This window comes from Saccopteryx bilineata, chromosome 4, assembly GCF_036850765.1.
Source record: "Saccopteryx bilineata isolate mSacBil1 chromosome 4, mSacBil1_pri_phased_curated, whole genome shotgun sequence".
NCBI classification, from domain to species: Eukaryota; Metazoa; Chordata; class Mammalia; order Chiroptera; family Emballonuridae; genus Saccopteryx; species Saccopteryx bilineata.
In genome coordinates this window covers 225,173,499-225,193,660 of record NC_089493.1, presented here as the reverse complement: position 1 = coordinate 225,193,660, position 20,162 = coordinate 225,173,499, and the positions used below count along the sequence as shown (strand labels likewise).

Genomic DNA, 20,162 nt, shown 5'->3' with positions numbered 1-20,162 from the left:
CAAAAAGCACAGGCGGATGGGAGAAGCCTTTGGACCACCCAGCACCCCCAACCTACAGAAATCCAGACAATTGGCTTCAGTTTTGTTTTGGTGACTGCATTCTTGAAATACATGGGAGGAATGTCCAAGAAGACTTTCAATAAGGAAAACACTCTAAAAGGAAAAGAACTTTGAAAGATCTTCTACAGTTGAATCTGATTCTCTACTGTTTTTCAAACTCAATTGGAAGCCTGAATTTTCTTTTAGACCAGTGGTTCTCAACCTGTGGGTCACAACCCCCGCCGGGGTCGCGACCCACAGGTTGAGAACCGCTGCTTTAGACAAATGGACTGGTTTCCTTCTATTTTAGATGGTAAGGCTGAAATTTAAAAAATTTAATTGGCTCATTCTTCAATCATAAGGATTAGTAGAAGAGTGTAGTAAACCCAGGTAATAAAAACAGTGACAATTACTAGGATGGTCCCACAAGGTCAATCTATGGTCCTCTATTGTTTTTCTTGAAATCTGACACTTTCATAAAAGTGAACAGTCCTACCTTACAAGTGACTATGAATTTTCTGACTATGAAAGAGAAAAGTGCATCATCGTGTGATTAAACTCATGGCAAATGTTTTCTATCTCCTTCCAGGGCCTCCAAATGCCAATCTTAACTCATTCATCCCCCTCGCCCCTCAACTTCTTTTGTCCAACCAGATCCACCTACTTGCCCCTTCCAACTCTGATTCTGTCTTTCAACCTCGTACAACAGTGTCTTGCTCCCCAAACTAGGCTCATTTCTGAACAAAAGACTTGCAAGGCTCAAGGCATAGCCATTTTGAAAATCTCTGCTTATCAGCTTCCTCCTTTATCTTACTTAAATCTCTACATTTCTTCTAGCTTCATCTTTAATTCTCCCAAGTCACAATTTTCCATAAAGATCTTTAGAGTCAAAGTCCTACAGGAGCTCCCAGGACAATCACAAATGGATTACAATAACGAATAAGGTTACTGGGAAATCCTCACCATTCTCCCTCCCATTGACACAGGAACTCTTACTGTCATATTCACTGCAAAAAACACTGGGGCAATGAGCCGCCTTCTCTAAAAAGGCCACTGGATAGATATACAAGAAACTGTCCTTACACAAAGACTGCAAAATTTCCCTCCATTCCAAAGTCTTGTTTCCTGTGAACAGTCAGAAAAGGTGCGTATCTGTAGATTCAAACTAAATAGAGACAGAGAAAGGACTTTCTCTAATTGCTGCACTAGTAGTATGGAATGGCTTAGTAGTATTTTGCCAACTTCAACCTCCTATAGTTTTCAAAACATTAGGTAACAAGTTTACAGAACATAGCTGCACTGTCCTCACCTCCCCTGCCAAGAACCAGGGGTCTAATCGAGCTTCATCCCAACTTCTGTGATTTCCTAACGCTTCAATAGTGAGGGTCAAAACACTGCTGTTTCCTAACAGGAGTATTCACGGCAGAAATGTGAACTTACTGGTAACAGATGTTATATGAACAGGCTATAAAGACAACCCTGTATATTTATTTCACAATTAGAAAACTGTCTTGAAGTTTTATTGCTTTTTTACTTCTATATTTTTATATTAGCATGAAAACAAAATTAAATTCTTCCACTTCACTTCTCTCATTGAGGTTAGCAATATCTGATGACAGGTGTAGGGTTTTTATAACTGTGCCTAGCAGAAAATCTACTTTTAATGGGTATTTTAAAAAAAGGTATCTGACTGAATTACTGAGGAAGAAATCATCCCTCGCTTATTTTTTATACAATAATTTCCTCATAACCAATCTTTCTGGTTATATATCTTTCAGGATGAGTTTGCAAGGATATTTACACATAAATGATAACCACTGGTTAATTGCATCTAAAATATGCTGTTTCTCTTGTCTCAAGACACTCTTTTTTGAAGGATGTTATGGACAGCAAAGAACTTTCCCACCGCTCCTTTCCAGTTAAAAACTGAATTAGTTTATAGTTACAGCCTCAACCTTAGACCTCTAAATGCTGTTAACACTAAATTCCTATATAGTTCCTACTTCCCTACACTAAAATACACACATAAGACAGATGGATTAAAAACAAAATTTAACTTATTTTCTATCACAGAGAGAAAAACTCTGACCTTCCATTTCTTAAGAGTCTTCTCTCAGTGTGGGAATTTACCATAGAACAAAAGAAAAATATACATAAACAAAATGTGGTAAGCCCATGTTTTTGGTAGATGATGCTAAAAATAAAGTCACAATATTATACTTCCTTAAAACCCATGAATATCATTCAACTGGATTCCAATTTAAAAACAGAAACAATAATAATGTTCTAAGACAGGAAAGTCCCCGTCTGAGTACGCAGCAGGCTGTATGTAGTACTAAAGTGATTTCTGGAGGGTTTATTCATATGAAAAAATATGATAAGCTATTTAAATTAAGTTTCCAGTTCTGGGACTTCAAAATATGAATGCTTTTTTACCCTCTAAATTTCTTTCAGGCCTAGAAAACATAGGGGAAAAACAAATACACACACGTACACTGGGCACATAGGGTAAGAAGTTCTTCTGTCAATATGCCTCCAAGTCTTGAATTTGTCTCCTTCTTTTTTTTTTCTTTTTACAGAGACAGAGAGAGACTCAGAGAGAGGGATAGATAGGGACAGACAGACAGGAACGGAGAGAGATGAGAAGCATCAATCATTAGTTTTTCACTGCGACACCTTAGTTGTTCATTGATTGCTTTCTCATATGTGCCATGACCGTGGTGCTACAGCAGACCGAGTAACCCCGTGCTCGAGCCAGCGACCTTGGGTCCAAGGTGGTGAGCTTTGCTCAAACCAGATGAGCCTGCGCTCAAGCTGGCCACCTTGGGGGTCTCGAACCTGGGTCCTCCGCATCCCAGTCCAACGCTCTATCCACTGCACCACTGCTTGGTCAGGCTGAATTTGTCTCCTTCTGGTGAATACTTCTGACATCCTCAAAATGATTTTGTAGATTCCTAAGCCCAACAACATCAGAACTTTTCAATCAGATTATGAGGGTGAGCCCTGGCATTTACATTCCTTAACAAGAATTTAAGTTACTATGAAATATTCCAACCCTGCATGCACATGAAAACAAATAAAGTTAGTCACCAAATAAGTTCTTGCCCTAATTGAGTACATCTGTGTCTTCAAAAGCCTAGAGAGTTGCCATCACTTTTGTTTGTTTGTTTATATATAAATTACTACGTTCTTTTTTTTTTTTTTTTTTGTACTTTTCTGAAGCTGGAAACCCGGAGGCAGTCAGACAGACTCCCGCATGTGCGGGACCGGGATCCACCCGGCATGCCCACCAGGGGGCGATGCTCTGCCCATCTTGGGGCGTCACTCTGCAGCAATCAGAGCCATCGTAGAGCCTGAGGCAGAGGCCACAGAGCCATCCTCAGCGCCCAGGCAAACTTTGCTCCAGTGGAGCCTTGGCTGCAAGAGGGGAAGAGAGAGACAGAGAGGAAGGAGAGGGGGAGGGATGGAGAAGCAGATGGGTGCTTCTCTTGTGTGCCCTGGCCGGGAATCGAACCTGGGACTCCTGCACGCCAGGCCGACGCTCTACCACTGAGCCAACCGGCCAGGGCCTATAAATTACTACTTTCTAATAGTTTCACCTCTGTCTGCCTAACAGGACATAATAGTTATTGTTAAAACAATCTTGAGCACTCGTCTAAAATGCACCAAAGATCCAAAGCCAGAATGGATATCCAACATAATAGCCATCCCATCCAAGGGCAAGACCAAAAATATCTCCTGAGCCAAATGGGAATTCTGGGAACTAAGGACCCTCTTTATAAGCCTTCTCTGGAGATATCTATATTAAATAGATTACATTAGTGTTACCTGGACAGGTTAACATAGGACAATCATATGAGCAGCAGGCAGAGAGTAGGGCCTCAGAAAAATGAGCCATACCAGCAGCAAGTTTTAACAGGAAATGTACAGAAAGTCCTACTGAAATAGATGAATACTGAAAGCTAGAATGACAATACAGAACCTAAATTTGCCTCCTTTATAAATATATAGGTCAGAGTGTGAAACCACTGACAAGATTTTAACTGAAAGATATGCGGTCCTAAATAACTAAATCTGTCTTTCTTAATCTTACAACTCTTTCCATATACAGTGATACACGAGAAAGTGTAACTGGTAAAGATTTTATTAAAAGAGCTTCAATTTGTAACAAAAACTAATACCGGCCAATACCAAGCTTGATAATTCCAACAATCATAAATTCTATGGATGATGAAATACTCTGCACCAGAACTCCCAGACCTGTGGGAGAATTAAAAAATACATAGCCTTTGTATTAAAAAGGTTTAAGTACAAAGATGTCCTGTTTGAAGGCACTAGAAAATTTTACAGCTATCCTTCAAAAGTTCAAAAATAAAAAAACCAATCTACCTTAAACCTTGAAAAGCACCTCAAATTGCTAGGAAGTAATTTCTTGTTGACTTTAATGTTGTAGTTTCTATTCTCCTTGCTAAAGCCTGCTAAATAAGGCTCCAAGGAGTGATTCATACATTAATTAACATGATGCACTGCCAAACTAACTCCAGCAGATTCTGCAAATCTGGAAAATAGATAGGAAAGGATTAGAAATCCAATTTCCTACATGAAAGTTGAAGGATTGCTTCCTTTTTGTTCTCCTCTGCAGGACTTCTCCACTGCCTTCCCAAATGTGACAATTTGTAAGTATTCTTATCTAGGGGCGTTGCTGTTCTAGGAGATGAGAGAAGACCCCATTTTAAGACTGGAGAATGTATTTTAATTATGTAGGCACAAGTTCACCAAATCAGCTAGCAATGATCTTGACCAAAAGGATGACTCAACCTTGTTGGGGGAAATTTTTTATTTAAATGAAATTTCACATTTAAATTCCTACAAAGATGGAAGCTCCAAGCATTCCACTTAGAACAAAGAAAAGGCCTTGGAATGGTCATTTGAAAGGATTTAATGATTTGTATTAAATATATTTCACACTAAAGTCCTAGATGGTTTTAAGGTTCCTTTCTGTTCAAGTCTTCCTTAATTGTCTTCGTAATTTTACCAGATTCTTTCTAGAGCCTTAGTGATTACAAAATAGAATCTGAATTAGAAAATTTAGAATTAAAGTTGTCATCATTAAGCCTGATTAAGCAGTAAAGACAGAAAGACGGCAGTAGAACAAAGAATTCTGAATTAGGGACAGGGAAAATATTACAAGTAGTCCGTAGGCCCATGAATGAAGCACAACACACAACAAAGTCAGGATGGTGTTTGGGATATACAGTTGACAATGTCTCTTGGGTGACAAATGACCCACCCAAACAGGTAGACTTTGGCTTCTATTAATATGACAAACTACCTGAAGTAACCACGCGCAGGAAAAAATAAATTCCCTAATGCAAGTGTGAATTATCCCAAAAGAGAATGCACATACGCCGCAAAAATGATTAGACATCTTAGCCCTACATTATGTCTCAGGCACTTCTATTCCAAGCAAAAACCATCGTTTTAACTAGGGTGGGATTTATTCTCTCCATTCAGTAAAGGGCTGTAGCTGTTTGTAGGGCATTCTGCAGACTCCTACTCTGACTCTCCCCTCGAGTCACACTGTGATATCACCGTGACGGACCGTGATATTTAATGACCCTTCGACTCAAAAACTGATGTTATCAGGAGCTGGGGAAAGGAAGCTTGCACGCCCTGCACAGCGCCTCAGCAACAGACAGGAGGGCGGCGATGCGGGAGCACCTCCTCCGCACTGAGCGGGGGTAACCCAGCCTTTCCCCAAGTTTCCCTTCCCTCTACTGCATTAACCAGCTAAGCCCCCGGCCCCTACCCGTCCTATTAGGAAAAGTCACGCCGGCAACCCGCTGAAGGACAGGGGCACAGCTCCCAGCGTAGCACAGAAGTTGGGTTTGGCAGGGGCCGCAGCGGACACCACCTTCTTCGGGGCAAACCCGAGCTGCCAACTTTCCCGCTGGCCCCTCATCTGCGCGCAGTGGCCCAAACTTTGCCGTTCGCGCACCTGGCCGCGCAGCGGAGCATCCAGTCCTGCCGCACCCGACGCACCGCCCCCCCCCCCCCACCTCGGGGAGGCGATGACACTGACCTTCACGCCAGTCCCGGCCCCGATCCGCCGCTGCCTGCCCCGCACCCCGAGCCTCCAGCTGCCTCCCCCAGGCTCATCTCCCGGCCCCCGAACCCTCGCAGAGAACGCATGGTGGGGGCGACTGCATCCAGCCCCCTCCGCTTACGACTGCCCACGATCCTCTGCGCCCCAGAGAGCTCCGGCCCCGGCCCCTCTGGCCGCCCACTCACCACTGGTGAAGGGCTCCATTTTCCCCCCGCCGCGGCTCCTTACAGCCGGAGCGCCCTAGCTTCCTACTCCGAGAGCTGAAGCGGCCCTGCCGACTGAGCATGCCCAGCGCGGCTGCCGAGGGCTGTAAGGGAGGTACCGCGAGGGGCGGCGCCGCTCCGCCGCTCTGGGGCTCCGCCGTTCCGGGTTTTCGCAACAGCTGAAGAAAATGCGAGGAAGGCAAGAGAGAAAAGCCCTCTACAACCCGAAGCCCACACTTAACGGAGTGGGCGGAGCGGGTTAGAGCTGGGGGCGGGTCCATGAACAAGCCACGCCCCCGCCAGCAAGGCTGTCGGCTCTGTGGTCTCCCGGGCCAAGAACGACGTTCAGTCATTCAGCAGACGTGACGTTCTACTGCGTCGGGACACGGTACGGTCCTGGGCGCCGAGAACTCTGCACCGCGGCGGAAAGTCATTGCGGAGTAGAGCGCACATTCCGGAAACAGACAATAAACAAATGTAGAAGATACTCGAGGCTGAAATAACTGCCCCGCTGAGCATTAAATTAGAGTGATGGAATGGAAAGTGAGGGGGTCGCTAGTTCAGATGGCTCGGTGAAGACAAGCCTCGCTGGGAGGTGCCACTGCAGCCGAGATCTGAAGGCAGAGCAGGAGCCTGCGGGCCAAAGTCGCTCCCCGGACTGCGAAGCTTCGGTTTCCCAGGCGGGGAGAGTGGCTCCGGGGGGCTCACTTCGCCCAGGCTCGAAGGAGAAGGCGCTGTGGGTGCTGGGCTGTCCGCTCACAGCAGAGTAGTTCCAAGTGATCGTGCCCCAGGAGACTAAAGAGAGGGCCGGGACCCCAGGGATCTTGTCCTCCCGCTAGCAGTTCTGGGCGCGGCCTCTACAGGCAGGCGAGCCACAAAACCAGGCACTGGATGTACCCGGGGCTGTGGGCTCCGCAGGATGTGGGCAGAAGGCCTGCCGGGGCCCAGCCCAAAATCAACACCTGCGGCTCTGGGGGTTTGGCCGGTGGAGTCCGCGTCCAGGCCCGGCGCAGCTAGACCAAAGAAGCGGAAGCTCCCTTAGTCACCTGTGCTCCCCAGCACTCGCGCCCTTGCCACGATTGTTTCTAATGTCAAATCTGGGCAGTCTCGGTGAACCTTTCGGGATGGAGCTTCTAGAGGCCACCTGAGCCCTGGAAAGGCTCGTCGGGGCCCGGCTCCCTCTTCCCTTGCTCCGTGTGCTTATCGTGCTTATCGCCGCCACTCTTGTAGCGGAGGCCACGGTCCTTCCAGACTGCGGCCACTGCCTCCTCTCCCTCCCCTCTTCCGGCATCCAGGGCCCCTGCAGCAACTTGGCTTAGGCTGTGTCTCACTGCGCCAGCCAACTGTCACACGCTCCTCAGAGGCTGTCAACAGAAGGGCGCAGGGCGAAGCGTGCAAACAAGCCCGTGACGAGCAAAAAACAGCCTAGGGCTAGGCAAACCAGGACGGTCTTTGACCTGCTTCGGAATTAGAAATTAAATTTCAAAGAAGTAAAATCGAAGTGCAATATTGTATCAAGTGTCAGTTATATAAAAATACACACTTCCCACTCCATTTCAAAGCCTCCAGTGGCTAACAATCCATGCTTACAATAACAGCGAAACTCCTTACCCAGCTCTGTATCTCCTACACGTGCTCACGGCTTCGGTCACAAAGGGCTTCTTGCAGTTCCTGGAAGTAGCCAAGTTCCATCTTGCCTGTTCCTTGTGCAAGAACTGTTCCTTCTGCCTGATACTGTGCCTGTTGGTTCCTTCTTGTTTAAATCTCAACTCATATGTGACCTCTGCACAGAGCACTTCCCTGAGCACAAATCAAAAATAAGCACAAACATGGTTTACTGCTTGATTTTCTTAGAGCACTCATTGCGCTCAAAAACAATGTTTTGTTTGTTATTTTATTATTATCAACCTCCCTCTCAAGAACAAAAGCTGCATGGAGGCATGGGCATTAATTATCTCTTTAAAGGGTTGTGTTCCTAATCCCAGGTAACTGAAATAAATAATTTTCAAATGAATATGGAATGGTTGCAATGTTATTTAGAGTTCTAGTTCACTTGCAATGTGAACCTCTTGCACCCAGAGAGTATCTCTATATTGAATAGTGTGTTCCTGATCAATACAGGAAAGGTGTCTGCATCATATGCTACTTCAAAGCTGCTCTCTCCACTGTAAAAGATAACCAGGGCCCTCAGACCTCCCCCCACCCTCCACCCCCAGGGAACTTAACCAAAAATAGAAAGTGAACCTTGTAAAGCCAGGAGCCACCATCGTGGCCATTCACATGCAGGTTCGCATTGGATTCGGACAGTCGGTAAAGAAACAACAGAGCCACAAACTGGTGGGCCATCATCTTTAATCCTAGCTTGCACCCAGCGGGCAAGTAAAAACATACACTGGGCTCCAAAAGCCACTCACATTCAGTGCTCACAAAGCCACTGACTTATCCGAGTTTCCTAGAATCAAAGGTTTCTAGCTCACCAGCCTTATTCTCCTCAGTTCCCCATCTCCTTCCTTATCCCAGATACAAACTCTACACAAACTGGCATCTCACTCAGCACTCCGCCATCTTGGCTGCTTCTCCTGGCCACATGGCCTCTTTCTGCTCTCTCCTTTAATGATGATCTCAGGAACCAAGAGCGCAAACTCCCATTCCGCCCCCACTTTATACTGTAGCTTCACAACCTCTAATCCAATATACAAAATAGGGAAGTCCCTAATACAAAGTCACTTCTCTGAGGCATGATTGGATTGTACCACCCCACATCAAAATGGGGTGAGAAAGGCTTAATCCCAAAACCAAGCCCCAGGCTACAAGGATTCTCAACACACATTAATATCACCTGGGCAACGGCCTCTTCGTGGGCAGCTTCATATTTAACAAAGTGAACATAATATACTCTATCTGCCCAACAAACCTGTAAAGCCAGAAGCCAGGGCCACCATCAGAGCAGCCTGGCCCATGCAGGTTCGCATTGCATTCAGACAGTCGGTAAAGAAACAACGGAGCCACAAACTGGTGGGCCATAGTCTTTAATTCTAGCTTGCACCCAGCGGGCAAGTAAAACATACACTGGACTCCAAAAGCCACTCACATTCAGTGCTCACAAAGCTACTGACTTATCCGAGTTTCCTAGAATCAAAGGTTTCTAGCTCACCAGACTTATTCACCTCAGTTCCCCATCTCCTTCCTTCTCCAGCGTCAAACTGCACAAACTGGCCTCTCACTCAATACTCCGCCATCTTGGCTGCTTCTCCTGGCCACATGGCCTCTTTCTGCTCTCTGCTCTGCTCCCTCTGCTCTCTCATGCTAATCATCCAGGAACCAAGAGAGCAAGCTCCTGCTCCGTCCCCATTTTATAGTGTAGAAATCCAAACCCTTAATCCAATATACAAAATAGGGAAGTCTCTAATACAAAGTCACTTCTCTGAGGCATGATTGGATTGTACCACCCCACATCAAAAAGGGTGGGAAAGGCTTAATCCCAAAACCAAGCCCAAGGCTACAGGGATTCTGCCTGCCCACAGAGACACACATTAATATCACCTGGGCAATGGCCTCCACATGGGCAGCGCCACTTTAACAAAGTGAGCATAATACATTTTATCTGCCCAACAGAACCACAGCTGGTATATCAATGTTCAAATGTTATATAGTATATGCAGCACTGGATTTTGTTAAAAGGACTCCATACATTGCATTGCTTATATAAGAGGCTCTTCTCTCTATTATCAGACCAGTCCTTTGGAGTTGTTTTTGCAAACCAAGTACTTAGTACCAGAGAAATTTAAAACTCCACAGTTTGGTAAATCACCTCATCTCCCTGTAAGTTAAAGTCTATCATAGTTTAAGTGTGAAACACATTATCTTGTATTTTGTCTTAAATATTTCATTTCTGCAGAGCCTTGTGGCAAAAAATGCTTTACCGTGGCACTAGTAAATATAGGTGGATCATCATGTCTTTCAGAGATTTCTCTAACAAAGAGACAAATAATTTATTTATCTTCTCTTTGCCAATATTTGCCTCATATCCCTTCTATCCCCTCCAACACACACACACACACACACACACACACACACACACACACACACAGAGAGAGAGAGAAAGAGTAGGTATCATTAAGTAGAGTGTTGTCAGAGGCTGATTAGGGTCGGTGGAGGCCCTGGGCGCAGAAGAAAATATTGGGCCCCTTAAAAAAAGAGAGAGACAGGGAAAATAAAAATACATGTTAACCATATTTTTTTTTTTTGTATTTTTCTGAAGCTGGAAACGGGGATAGACAGTCAGACAGACTCCTGCATGCATCCCACCGGGACCCACCCGGCACGCCCATCAGGGGGCGATGCTTTGCCCACCAGGGGGTAATGTTCTGCCCCTCTGGGGCGTCGCTCTGTCTTGACCAGAGCCACTCTAGCGCCTGGGGCAGAGGCCAAGGAGCCATCCTCAGCACCCGGGCCATCTTTGCTCCAAAGTTGCCTCACTGCGGGAGGGGAAGAGAGAGACAGAGAGGAAGGAGAGGGGAAGGGGTGAAGCAGATGGGCGCTTCTCCTGTGTGCCCTGGCCGGAAATCGAACCCGAACCTGGGACTTCTGCACGCCAGGCCGACGCTCTACCACTGAGCCAACCGGCCAGGGCCGTTAACCGTATTTTTAAATAAATAAAAAATATTATGTACTATTAATTTTAAAATTGCATATATGAAACCAAACTTGGTGCCATTAGAAAAAAGTGTAAAGTTGGGGTTTGCGGGGCCCTTCAGAAGTCAGGGCCCAGGGCATGCCTGGTGCGCCCACCATTAAATCCGCCTCTGAATGTTGCTAAATTTTTTCTGGCCTTATTCATTGTATAGCCAGTAGCCACAGCTACCATCAGAGCAGCCAGGCCCATGCAGGTTCCTATTTGATTTGGACAGATGGTAATGAAACAATGAAGCCAAGAACTGGTGGGCCAATACCTTTAATCCTAGCTTGCACCCGGTGGGCAAGAAATACACACAGTGGGAAAACACTTCCCTTTCCATTCAGGGCTCCCAAAGTCACTGACTTAAATGAGTTTCCTAGAATCAAAGGTTTCTACTTCACCAGCCTTATTTCCCTCTGTTCCCCATCTCCTTCTCTCTGCACAAACTCTGCACAAACTGGCTTCTCCTTCAGCACTCCACCATCTTGGCTGCTTCCCCTCTTCTCCACGGGGACTTTCTCTGCTCTCCTCCAGCATGGGCTCCTCTGCCCCATTTTATAGTGTAGCAATCAAAACCTTTCATCCAATATACAAACAAGGAAGTCTCTGATACAAAGTCACTTAGAGTGGAAAAGGCTTAGTTTTAAAACTAAGCCTTAGGGTTATAACAACCCTGCCTGCTTACAACCTGTCCCCCGCACCCAATGCAAACTATAAGTGAGCAAACATATATGTCATATTTACAAACTTATTTGACCAACATACATACTCAAGAGTATAAAATCTGCCAGAGGTAACATAGATGAATAACACTGCTTTATGAGAAGGGAATGCCAACTCATAAAGGCTGACCGAGGACCAGATCCCTGCCTCCAACCTCTCCCATCTGTGTGTAACAGAAAGCTTTCTCTAGCTCCAAACAGCAGACAAACCATGAAAGATGAAATGCCAGAATTCACTAAGAAATATTCTACTTTGACTCCTAAATTGCTAAAAGCCAGTCTCTATCACCAGGTAGATTGGGGATTCAAGATAGAAGTCAGGTATAGAGAGAAAATAGAAGTACAATTTTTGGGTATCTAGGCCTGTAGCTTAAGTTATACTCTTAAGACATATTTTTTAAAAATTCATCCCCCAAATTTTCTAGCTAAATTTTTAGGACACGATATAGTACTTGTATTTAACAACAAAATGGTATTGTGTTTTTATAAATGTAACTTAGTGCTTTTTTACTTTTGAAAAAAATAACATTTTAGATGTAATGTCTTATATTTAAGTCTAAAAATTTTTTTAAAAGTATTTCAAAAAGCTATATTACAATCCAATAGTTTTAAATTTAGTTTCACAATGTTTTCAAGGTTATGTGAAAGATGAATAAATTAATTTTCTTCTGACAGGGAATTATTATTGCCTTAAATTTCATCTTAGTTCTGTAAATGCTGTAGGAATTTTCATGGCTACACTTTTAAATTATCTTATGATTCATCTACCTTAAAAAAAGAATTTACTCACAATAAGGCAGAATGATATGTAATAGACAGTAGCTGACTTTAAATGTGATTTTTCTAGATGTTTATTAAAACATTAAAAATCATGCTTCTTGATTCACTTCAGGGGCAGGGTTGGGAGGCTGAACTGAGCTGAGTTGTTTGTTCATTCAACATGTATAATATATAAAGGTTCAAGGCCAGGGGCTCTGCTAAACCAAAGAAGAGCAAATCAGTCTTCAGGTCTAGAAGGCTGCTGAGGAAGTACTCTAAGGACATTACTATGGCCACTGTTTCCCGGAAAGGTATTATTTTCTCTCTGCCCTGGTTTGAAACAACCATCTAAGAAAGGGTGCGTCTTATTTAAGTGTGGTATTAGGAATGACTGTGTGTGGCCAATACTGAATTGCTGGGACAATTGAGGGAAAACTATTTTCTCTTCTTCACAGGCAGTAGTCAACCTTTCCCTCAAATATATTTGGGGGAAAAAAAGTACTTGAAGAATATTAGTTTGGAAAGGGACAAGTTATTAGTCTTTCTGGGATATGAACATGTTTCAGTCCAATAGTGTTTGAATAATTTGCCACCATTCTCCACCTTACTCCCAGCAAGTCAAACCCCTCCTCCTATCTTGGCGCCCATGTTGTTCTCAGGAACATTTGAAAGGCTACTTCACCGCTGTAGGTACTCATGTTTCTTTTCTGCTGCTTCTGCTCTTTTGCCTTCATTGCATTAATTACTGTTTGTCCATACATCCCTCTCATGTTTCAGGACTCAGTGTCCTGTTATTTCCTCAAATGAACCTTCCTGGATTCCCCAGAGCTGGGGCAGGTTAGCCTGCTGTATGCTCTTAAAGTGCCTTGTCTTACTCCTGGCACACACTTATCAAACTGGATTATCATTGCCTTTTTGTTTGACTGTTTCCCCCAATGGGAGTGAGCCCTTTGAGAGAAGAAACCGCATCTTGTGATCATTTTATCCTCAACATCTAGCACAATGTCTGGCAATAGAAAACTCTCAATAAATTTTAGTGTAATGACCTACAACAATACATACGTACTAAAAATAGGTAATACTTCTAATGCATTCTTGTGAAGCAGCTATATTATCATCATTCTTATTTTGCAGATGAGGAAACAGAGCACAGAGAAATTAAGGGAGTTTCCCAAAGTTACATTACCAAGAAATACAGATGTGAATTTCAAATCCAGGTAGACTGCTTCAGACCCTACAAAACTGTTACTCTATGCTTCTAGCTTTTGAATTAGGGATAGAACCATAGCAATAATACAGTATCATTTGCCATCAGTTCAAAATAACCATAAATTCAAAAGTCACGTAATTGGATAAGAAACCATGTTTTATATTCTGCTTATTTTAATTTTAACTGAATATATGTATTTTTTGTCCCAACCTACATGGCAGATCCCCAGGATCCAGGGCAGAGAGTAAGGAAAAAAATAAGTTGAGCCAGAGGGAAAATACCAAAAATCATGTCCAAAGGATAAAGCCAAGATCAGGTTTCCAAAATGTCTTCACAATGGGTCAGAGAGCAAGGATGGTGTGGGAATATGAAAACAAGAGAGAGGAAAAGCAGGTTGGAGGGGCAGAGAAACCAAATTAGATTCTCCTAACATGTTTTCTCTGTTAAGCCACAATGATCAATTTGGTTACAGCATGCATTGACCCACTGGTGCAATTGTAAGCCTCTTCTTTGCTTAAGTGCACATAATAACTTTAAAATAATAACTTCATGACCAATGACAGCCATCTGACTTGGAAATTTTTATTGAGTGCTTCTGAAACATCCCTGAGCCTTAAATTTGGGTGACAGTATGTGTCTTTAATAATAACATTAATTAGATTTATGTTGCAGGGCAGTGCTCCCCTAAGCCAGCATTTCACCTGTTATACATGCTGTCTTAACAGAGCCCAGAGAACCCTACACCTTAGATTAATCATGGTATGCACTTAAATAGTCAATATGGCTAACGTTCTATGCCCAGAATAGAAGACTAGCAGGGAATAAAAGTGTGAAAACAAAGAATAACAATGTGGATGTTCACAGTGGCCAGGGCATGGAAACAACCAAAAAGCCCATCAATAGATGACTGGATAAAGAAGATGTGGCACATATACACTATGGAATACTACTCAGCCATAAGAAATGATGACATCGGATCATTTACAGCAAAATGGTGGGATCTTGATAACATTATACGAAGTGAAATAAGTAAATCAGAAAAAAACAGGAACTGCATTATTCCATACGTAGGTGGGACATAAAAGTGAGACTAAGAGACATTGATAAGAGTGTGGTGGTTGGGGGGGGGGGAGGGAAAGGGGGAGGGGGAGGGGCACAAAGAAAACTAGATAGAGGGTGACAGGACAATCTGACTTTGGGTGATGGGTATGCAACATAATTGAACGACAAGATAACCTGGACATGTTATCTTTGAGTATATGTATCCTGATTTATTGATGTCGCCCCATTAAAAAAATAAAATTATTTTAAAAAAAAGAATAACAATGTGGAACGCCAGCAAGATATTCTCATCATTTAAAAACTTCCTTCGGTTCATAGGCATGCATAAGTCAAACAGTACCCACCACAAATAAATACCGAGTATTATATACCAGTTCTGAAGATTTTTTTCCTTCAAAACATTATTTGCCTGACCTGTGGTGGCACAGTGGATAAAATGTTAACCTGGAACACTGAGGTCACCGGTTTGAAACCCTGGCACATATGGGAATTGATGCTTCCTGCTCCTCCCCCCCCCCCTCCCTCTCTCTTCTCTTCCCTCTCTCTTTCTCTCTCTCTCTCCTCTCTAAAATGAATAAATCTTTTTTTAAACCATATTATTGGCTGCTACACTTCAAAATAAAAAAGGTAAAACTCATAGTAGACCAACATCTCCTCCCCTGTCCCGCACACTTTATAATCCCTTTACTCCCAGTGACTAGCACAGGACCTGGCTTATTAGGCACCAGATATTTGCTGGATAGAGTCTCTGAGCCATACGGGAGCATTCCTCCTGTTTTTCAAGCTCTATTCCACCTGGGCAGAGCCGCTTGGTAACACCGGGCACAAGTATAGCAGGGAAGGATTCTCCAGCGTGACACGCCCAGCAAGCCACTCTTGTGAAAGTGCATGTTGCAGGAACTGTCCTGTTGGCTAGACTGCTGCCTCGGGCTTCTAGGCTGTTTTATGATACCACACCGACGGGACCAAGAAGGATGTTCTCCTCTGTGGGTAGAGCATTTCCTGCTCAGATCTTTCCAGAAGGAGGGTAATCTGTGCCTCGGCGTTGCTCTAGCTGCCTGGTAACATAAAGAATGCCAAGAGGTCACTTAACCTCATTGAACTTCAGCTTTATCATCTGTGAAATGCCATAATATTTCCCTGATTGTTTTGAAAATGAATGGTATAATACATGGGAATGCTTTTTCAACTATAAAGCAAGCCTAAAAAATATGATTGATCTTATTGATAATATTTGTGATGTTATCAATTTTGTGACTCTGACCAACTGACCTTAACCTCATAATATCAGTAAGGTCAAGAGTTATTGTTTAGAGGTATTTTCACACATGAAATTTAAAATATAGTCCAAATGGTGTAAAAGGATGGTCACCATATTGCCTGCCCTGACTATTTGGGCTGGACTCCAGTTAAGTTACTTGACATAGAATGGTGTTCCACATGTGTGACTTAGCATCATAATGAGATAAAATGCATCCCCCAAGCCTGACTGGGCGGTGGTGCAGTGGATAGAGTGTCATCAAACTGGGATGCGGAGGACCCAGGTTCGAGACCCCAAGGTCGTCAGCTTGAGTGCGGGCTTATCTGATTTGAGCAAAGCTCACCAGCTTGGACCCAAGGTCGCTGACTCAAGCAAGGGGTTACTCAGTCTGCTGAAGGCCCATAGTCAAGGCACATATGAAAAAGCAATCAATGAACAACTAAGGCGTCGCAACCAAAAACTGATGATTGATGCTTCTCATCTCTCTCTGTTCCTGTCCATCTGTTCCTATCTATCCCTCTCTCTGACTCTCTCTCTCTGTCTCTGTAAAAATAATAATAATAATAATAATGCATCCCCCAAATGCATATTATCTACCAATATGACAACAGCTCATACATCCTAATTTTAAATTATGCCTGAGTTTGTGGTACTAGGCTGGATTTATAAAAGAGAGAAAATAGCTTTGTATTTATTAAATAAATTTACTGAGCAACTATTGAGTGCCAAGCATTCTGTGTTAGATACTAAGGATGTGGCACTGAGCAAAACACATGGCCCCCACCCCCACCCTTAGGGCTTTACAATGTGGTAACCAAAACCAGTTTAGGGTGTCAAGGGAGCTTTCCTTCTGTAAGAGTAAGTTTAGGGAAGACTTCCATGAGGAGGGGCTGGCTGGAATGCAGGGAAGTGAAATAAAAGGGGGAGGCGGGAAAATCTTTTGGGCCGAAGTCATTTGGTGGCTATTTTTCATCTTCAGAATGACTGTCTCGCTTTTTTAGGCTCAGTGCCCCAAAGAAGTCAGACTCAAATTTCTTTCAGCTAGGTTGCTCTGCCAATCTACTGCACTAATGCATTAATAATAATCTAATGGGACTTTGATTCAGAAGTGAGAAACACAGGTAAATGTATTGACCTTCCTTTGGGCAAAAGTGTAGGCAGAGGCCTCTAGCTATCTACTGAAAGAGCAATCACTGTAAGGTCACATCCCTGAGGTGATTCTGTGGCTAAATGATAGGGTTTGTCCTCCTGTAAGTGTATAAATCTATTTCTAAGGCTCTCCTAACCATTTTTTGAACTGCCAAATATCATTTAATAAATTTCCACAAATAATGCATCCAATTATTTCACAACATAGGAGGTGTGAGAAAGGGCTCACAATGCTGGGATCTACTGGCTGAGTACCTGCCACAGCTTCCAGAAGCAGCTGGCATCAGTGGGAGTCTTCTCTGCAAACATCTTGATGTCACAGAGAGAATGAGCACACAGAAGATACTTTAGTCAAGCACTCTGCAACTCACTCTCAGGCTAAACAGAGAGCTCTCTTAAGGAGAGTTTCTAAAGATCAATATCCCCAGTGGACCTGAACACAAATTAGGTCAAAATCTAAGTGACCTTTGACTGATCCTTGCTGATTCTCATTGATTTCATGAAGCTAGTCTCAAGGTTCATAAGCAGCTTCAAAGATACTGAGAGCTATTTCTGAAAACCTTAATCAAGTCGGGCAATGTCTCCTCTGCCGCTGCTGTTAACATTGGTCACCATCGATAATAGTAATGACTGATATATACTAAGCACTTAGTCTGTGCTAGGCTCCATCACATTTGATCCTCGTTTCACAACCCATCGAGGTAGGTACACTCATTATCTGTATTTTACAAATGAAGAAGCTGAGGCAACAGAACTTAAACAATTAACTGAAGTAAGTGCACTTACCTCCAAAGTTGATGGGTTCAACACTCTATTACAGGGGTAGTCAACCTTTTTATACCTACCGCCCACTTTTGTATCTCTGTTAGTAGTAAAATTTTCTAACCGCCCACCGGTTCCACAGTCATGGTGATTTATAAAGTAGGGAAGTAACTTTACTTTATAAAATTTATAAAGCAGAGTTACAGCAAGTTAAGGCATATAATCATAATTACTTACCAAGTAATTTATGTTGGATTTTCGCTAAATTTGGCAGAATAAATCTTTATAAAATAACTTACTATAGTTAAATCTTTTTATTTATACTTTGGTTGCTCTGCTACCGCCCACCATGATGCTGGAACGCCCACTAGGGGGCGGTAGGGACCAGGTTGACTACCACTGCTCTATTAGGACAGTCGGGCAAAGCCAAAGTCCTTGTGGCAATTCTGTGACATTTACCCAGCAGTAGTTTTGCTCAGTACTTTTTACAATCAAAATACATTTGCAGTTTAAAGCATCCAATACTTGTTCTGAAATGACTCGTATGATTTGTGAACCAATATACATTGTGATTCTTGGCTTGAATCAGCAAATTACTCCCATAAATAGGGGAGTAATTTAATCTTTATAAAACGTGATCACTACTACTAAGTTCTGTAGTTGACAAGACATTGTCATACAAGTTTTGTGTTTCAATAAAAAGGGAATTCAAAATAAACACACAAACTTGCCTTCTTATTTTTGCCACTGACCAGGGTAAAAGTTGCCTAGGTGAGAATCAGATACCAAGCAGCTATTAGCAAACATCTAAGTGTGCACTAGAAAGCCATGAGATTTGGAACTTTCAACAGATTTCTCTGAAATTTGAGTGATTCTGAACAAAAACCATTAAATAGTATTCTATAATGATGATAAATGGTTGACTTTTTAGTAGCTAATGAGTTATAAGACGTGGTTGCGTTTCCAGCTGGTCTTTTCCTGATGGCAACAAGATCGCCTCCTGTGGAGCCACCATGGATTGACTATATATTATTCTTTATGCTCTGCCTAATCCCAAGAAGGACACTAACCACGTAAGAGATTAAACGGAAAGAGGAATCATCTTTGCAGTATCACCAAGCCACACTGCAGGCCCATCCCCAGGAAAAAGGGTCTCATTCTGACCCTTCCTGCCTCCCTAAAATGTTGCTGGTGCTCCTTTTCTGCGCTGCTTTGGACCTTCCAGAACTACCTATCCAACCTCCACCTGTTCCAGGGTCAAATAAGATAGAACTAACAGTGGCACAATTGCCATGTTAATTTACACTTCTTGGAACCTTAGAATTCACTTAGTTGTTTTGTTTTGTTTTCTTTACAGAAATATTTCTGTTTTCAAGACTGACCTGCACTATGTCCTCAAGTTTCTCTTCCCTAAATCCACCATTTTGCCTTAATCTTGTCCCTCAGCTTCCCAGTCCCTTCATACCCTCCTCAGGAGCCCCTGCTCTGTCAGGCCCCAGGGCTTTCCCCAGTCTTGTCCCTTACAGCCACCCACCCAGATGCTGCAGAAGAGCCTCTAGTCTAGGCCATGGTTTTCATGGCTTCCTCTCGCCAGTTTATACCCTGCTGCCCCACCAGGCTGGCACACACTTCTCTCCCCGTGCTGCCAGAGATCCGGGTTCTCGCTGCCCTTCATACCTGGTAGGACCTTCCTGCGGTTGTCTTCGTCTTCTTGGGACCCACGTACCTCTGTCTTGATCTCACACTTCTAGGGTCTTTCTTTCCCAACTATATACTTCCTCATTGGAGTCAGGAAACTATCTTTATAAAATGCTTTTTTTTTTAAATAAATACATTTAAGTTTTAAAAATTAAGACTCTATGAAAAAATATTAATCAAATAATAGTTCAGGTAATTTAAGAATGTGGAAAAACAATAAAGAGGGTTTATGACTATGGTTAAGATATTGAAACTATTTGATTAGCACTTAGAAAAACATAATGAGGTAAGCAGATTTCAGAGAAGGAATTTAAAGCTCAGAAAGGTCATTCAGATCACATAGTTTGAAAATGGTGGAGCTAAGGATTGTACTCCAAGGTGTCTGACGCCAAAGTCCACTCAACTAGGTACCACTGTACATCAGCACTTATATCAACCACTCACTTAACTATAGTACTCTGGAACTTAAGAAAGGGGGAGGGGGATTCCCGGGCTGCAGAGTTCAAATTAAGA

At 43.2% G+C, this 20,162-nt stretch overlaps 1 protein-coding gene across 3 annotated transcripts in view; it reads right to left on the bottom strand.

The window, feature by feature from the left end:
• Positions 1–7,176, bottom strand: part of LNPEP (leucyl and cystinyl aminopeptidase) — a 95,092-nt gene extending 87,916 nt beyond the window's left edge. Inside the window, exon 1 of one of the 3 annotated variants that reach the window (XM_066273880.1) lies at positions 6,331–7,176. In XM_066273880.1, coding sequence (XP_066129977.1) covers positions 6,331–6,349 — 19 coding nt within the window. In that variant the 5' untranslated portion in view covers positions 6,350–7,176. Of the gene's footprint in view, positions 1–6,037; positions 6,057–6,121; positions 6,274–6,330 lie in introns of those variants that run through there. The other 2 variants (XM_066273881.1, XM_066273884.1) reach the window with 2 other exon arrangements.
• Positions 7,177–20,162: the final 12,986 nt, after the last annotated feature.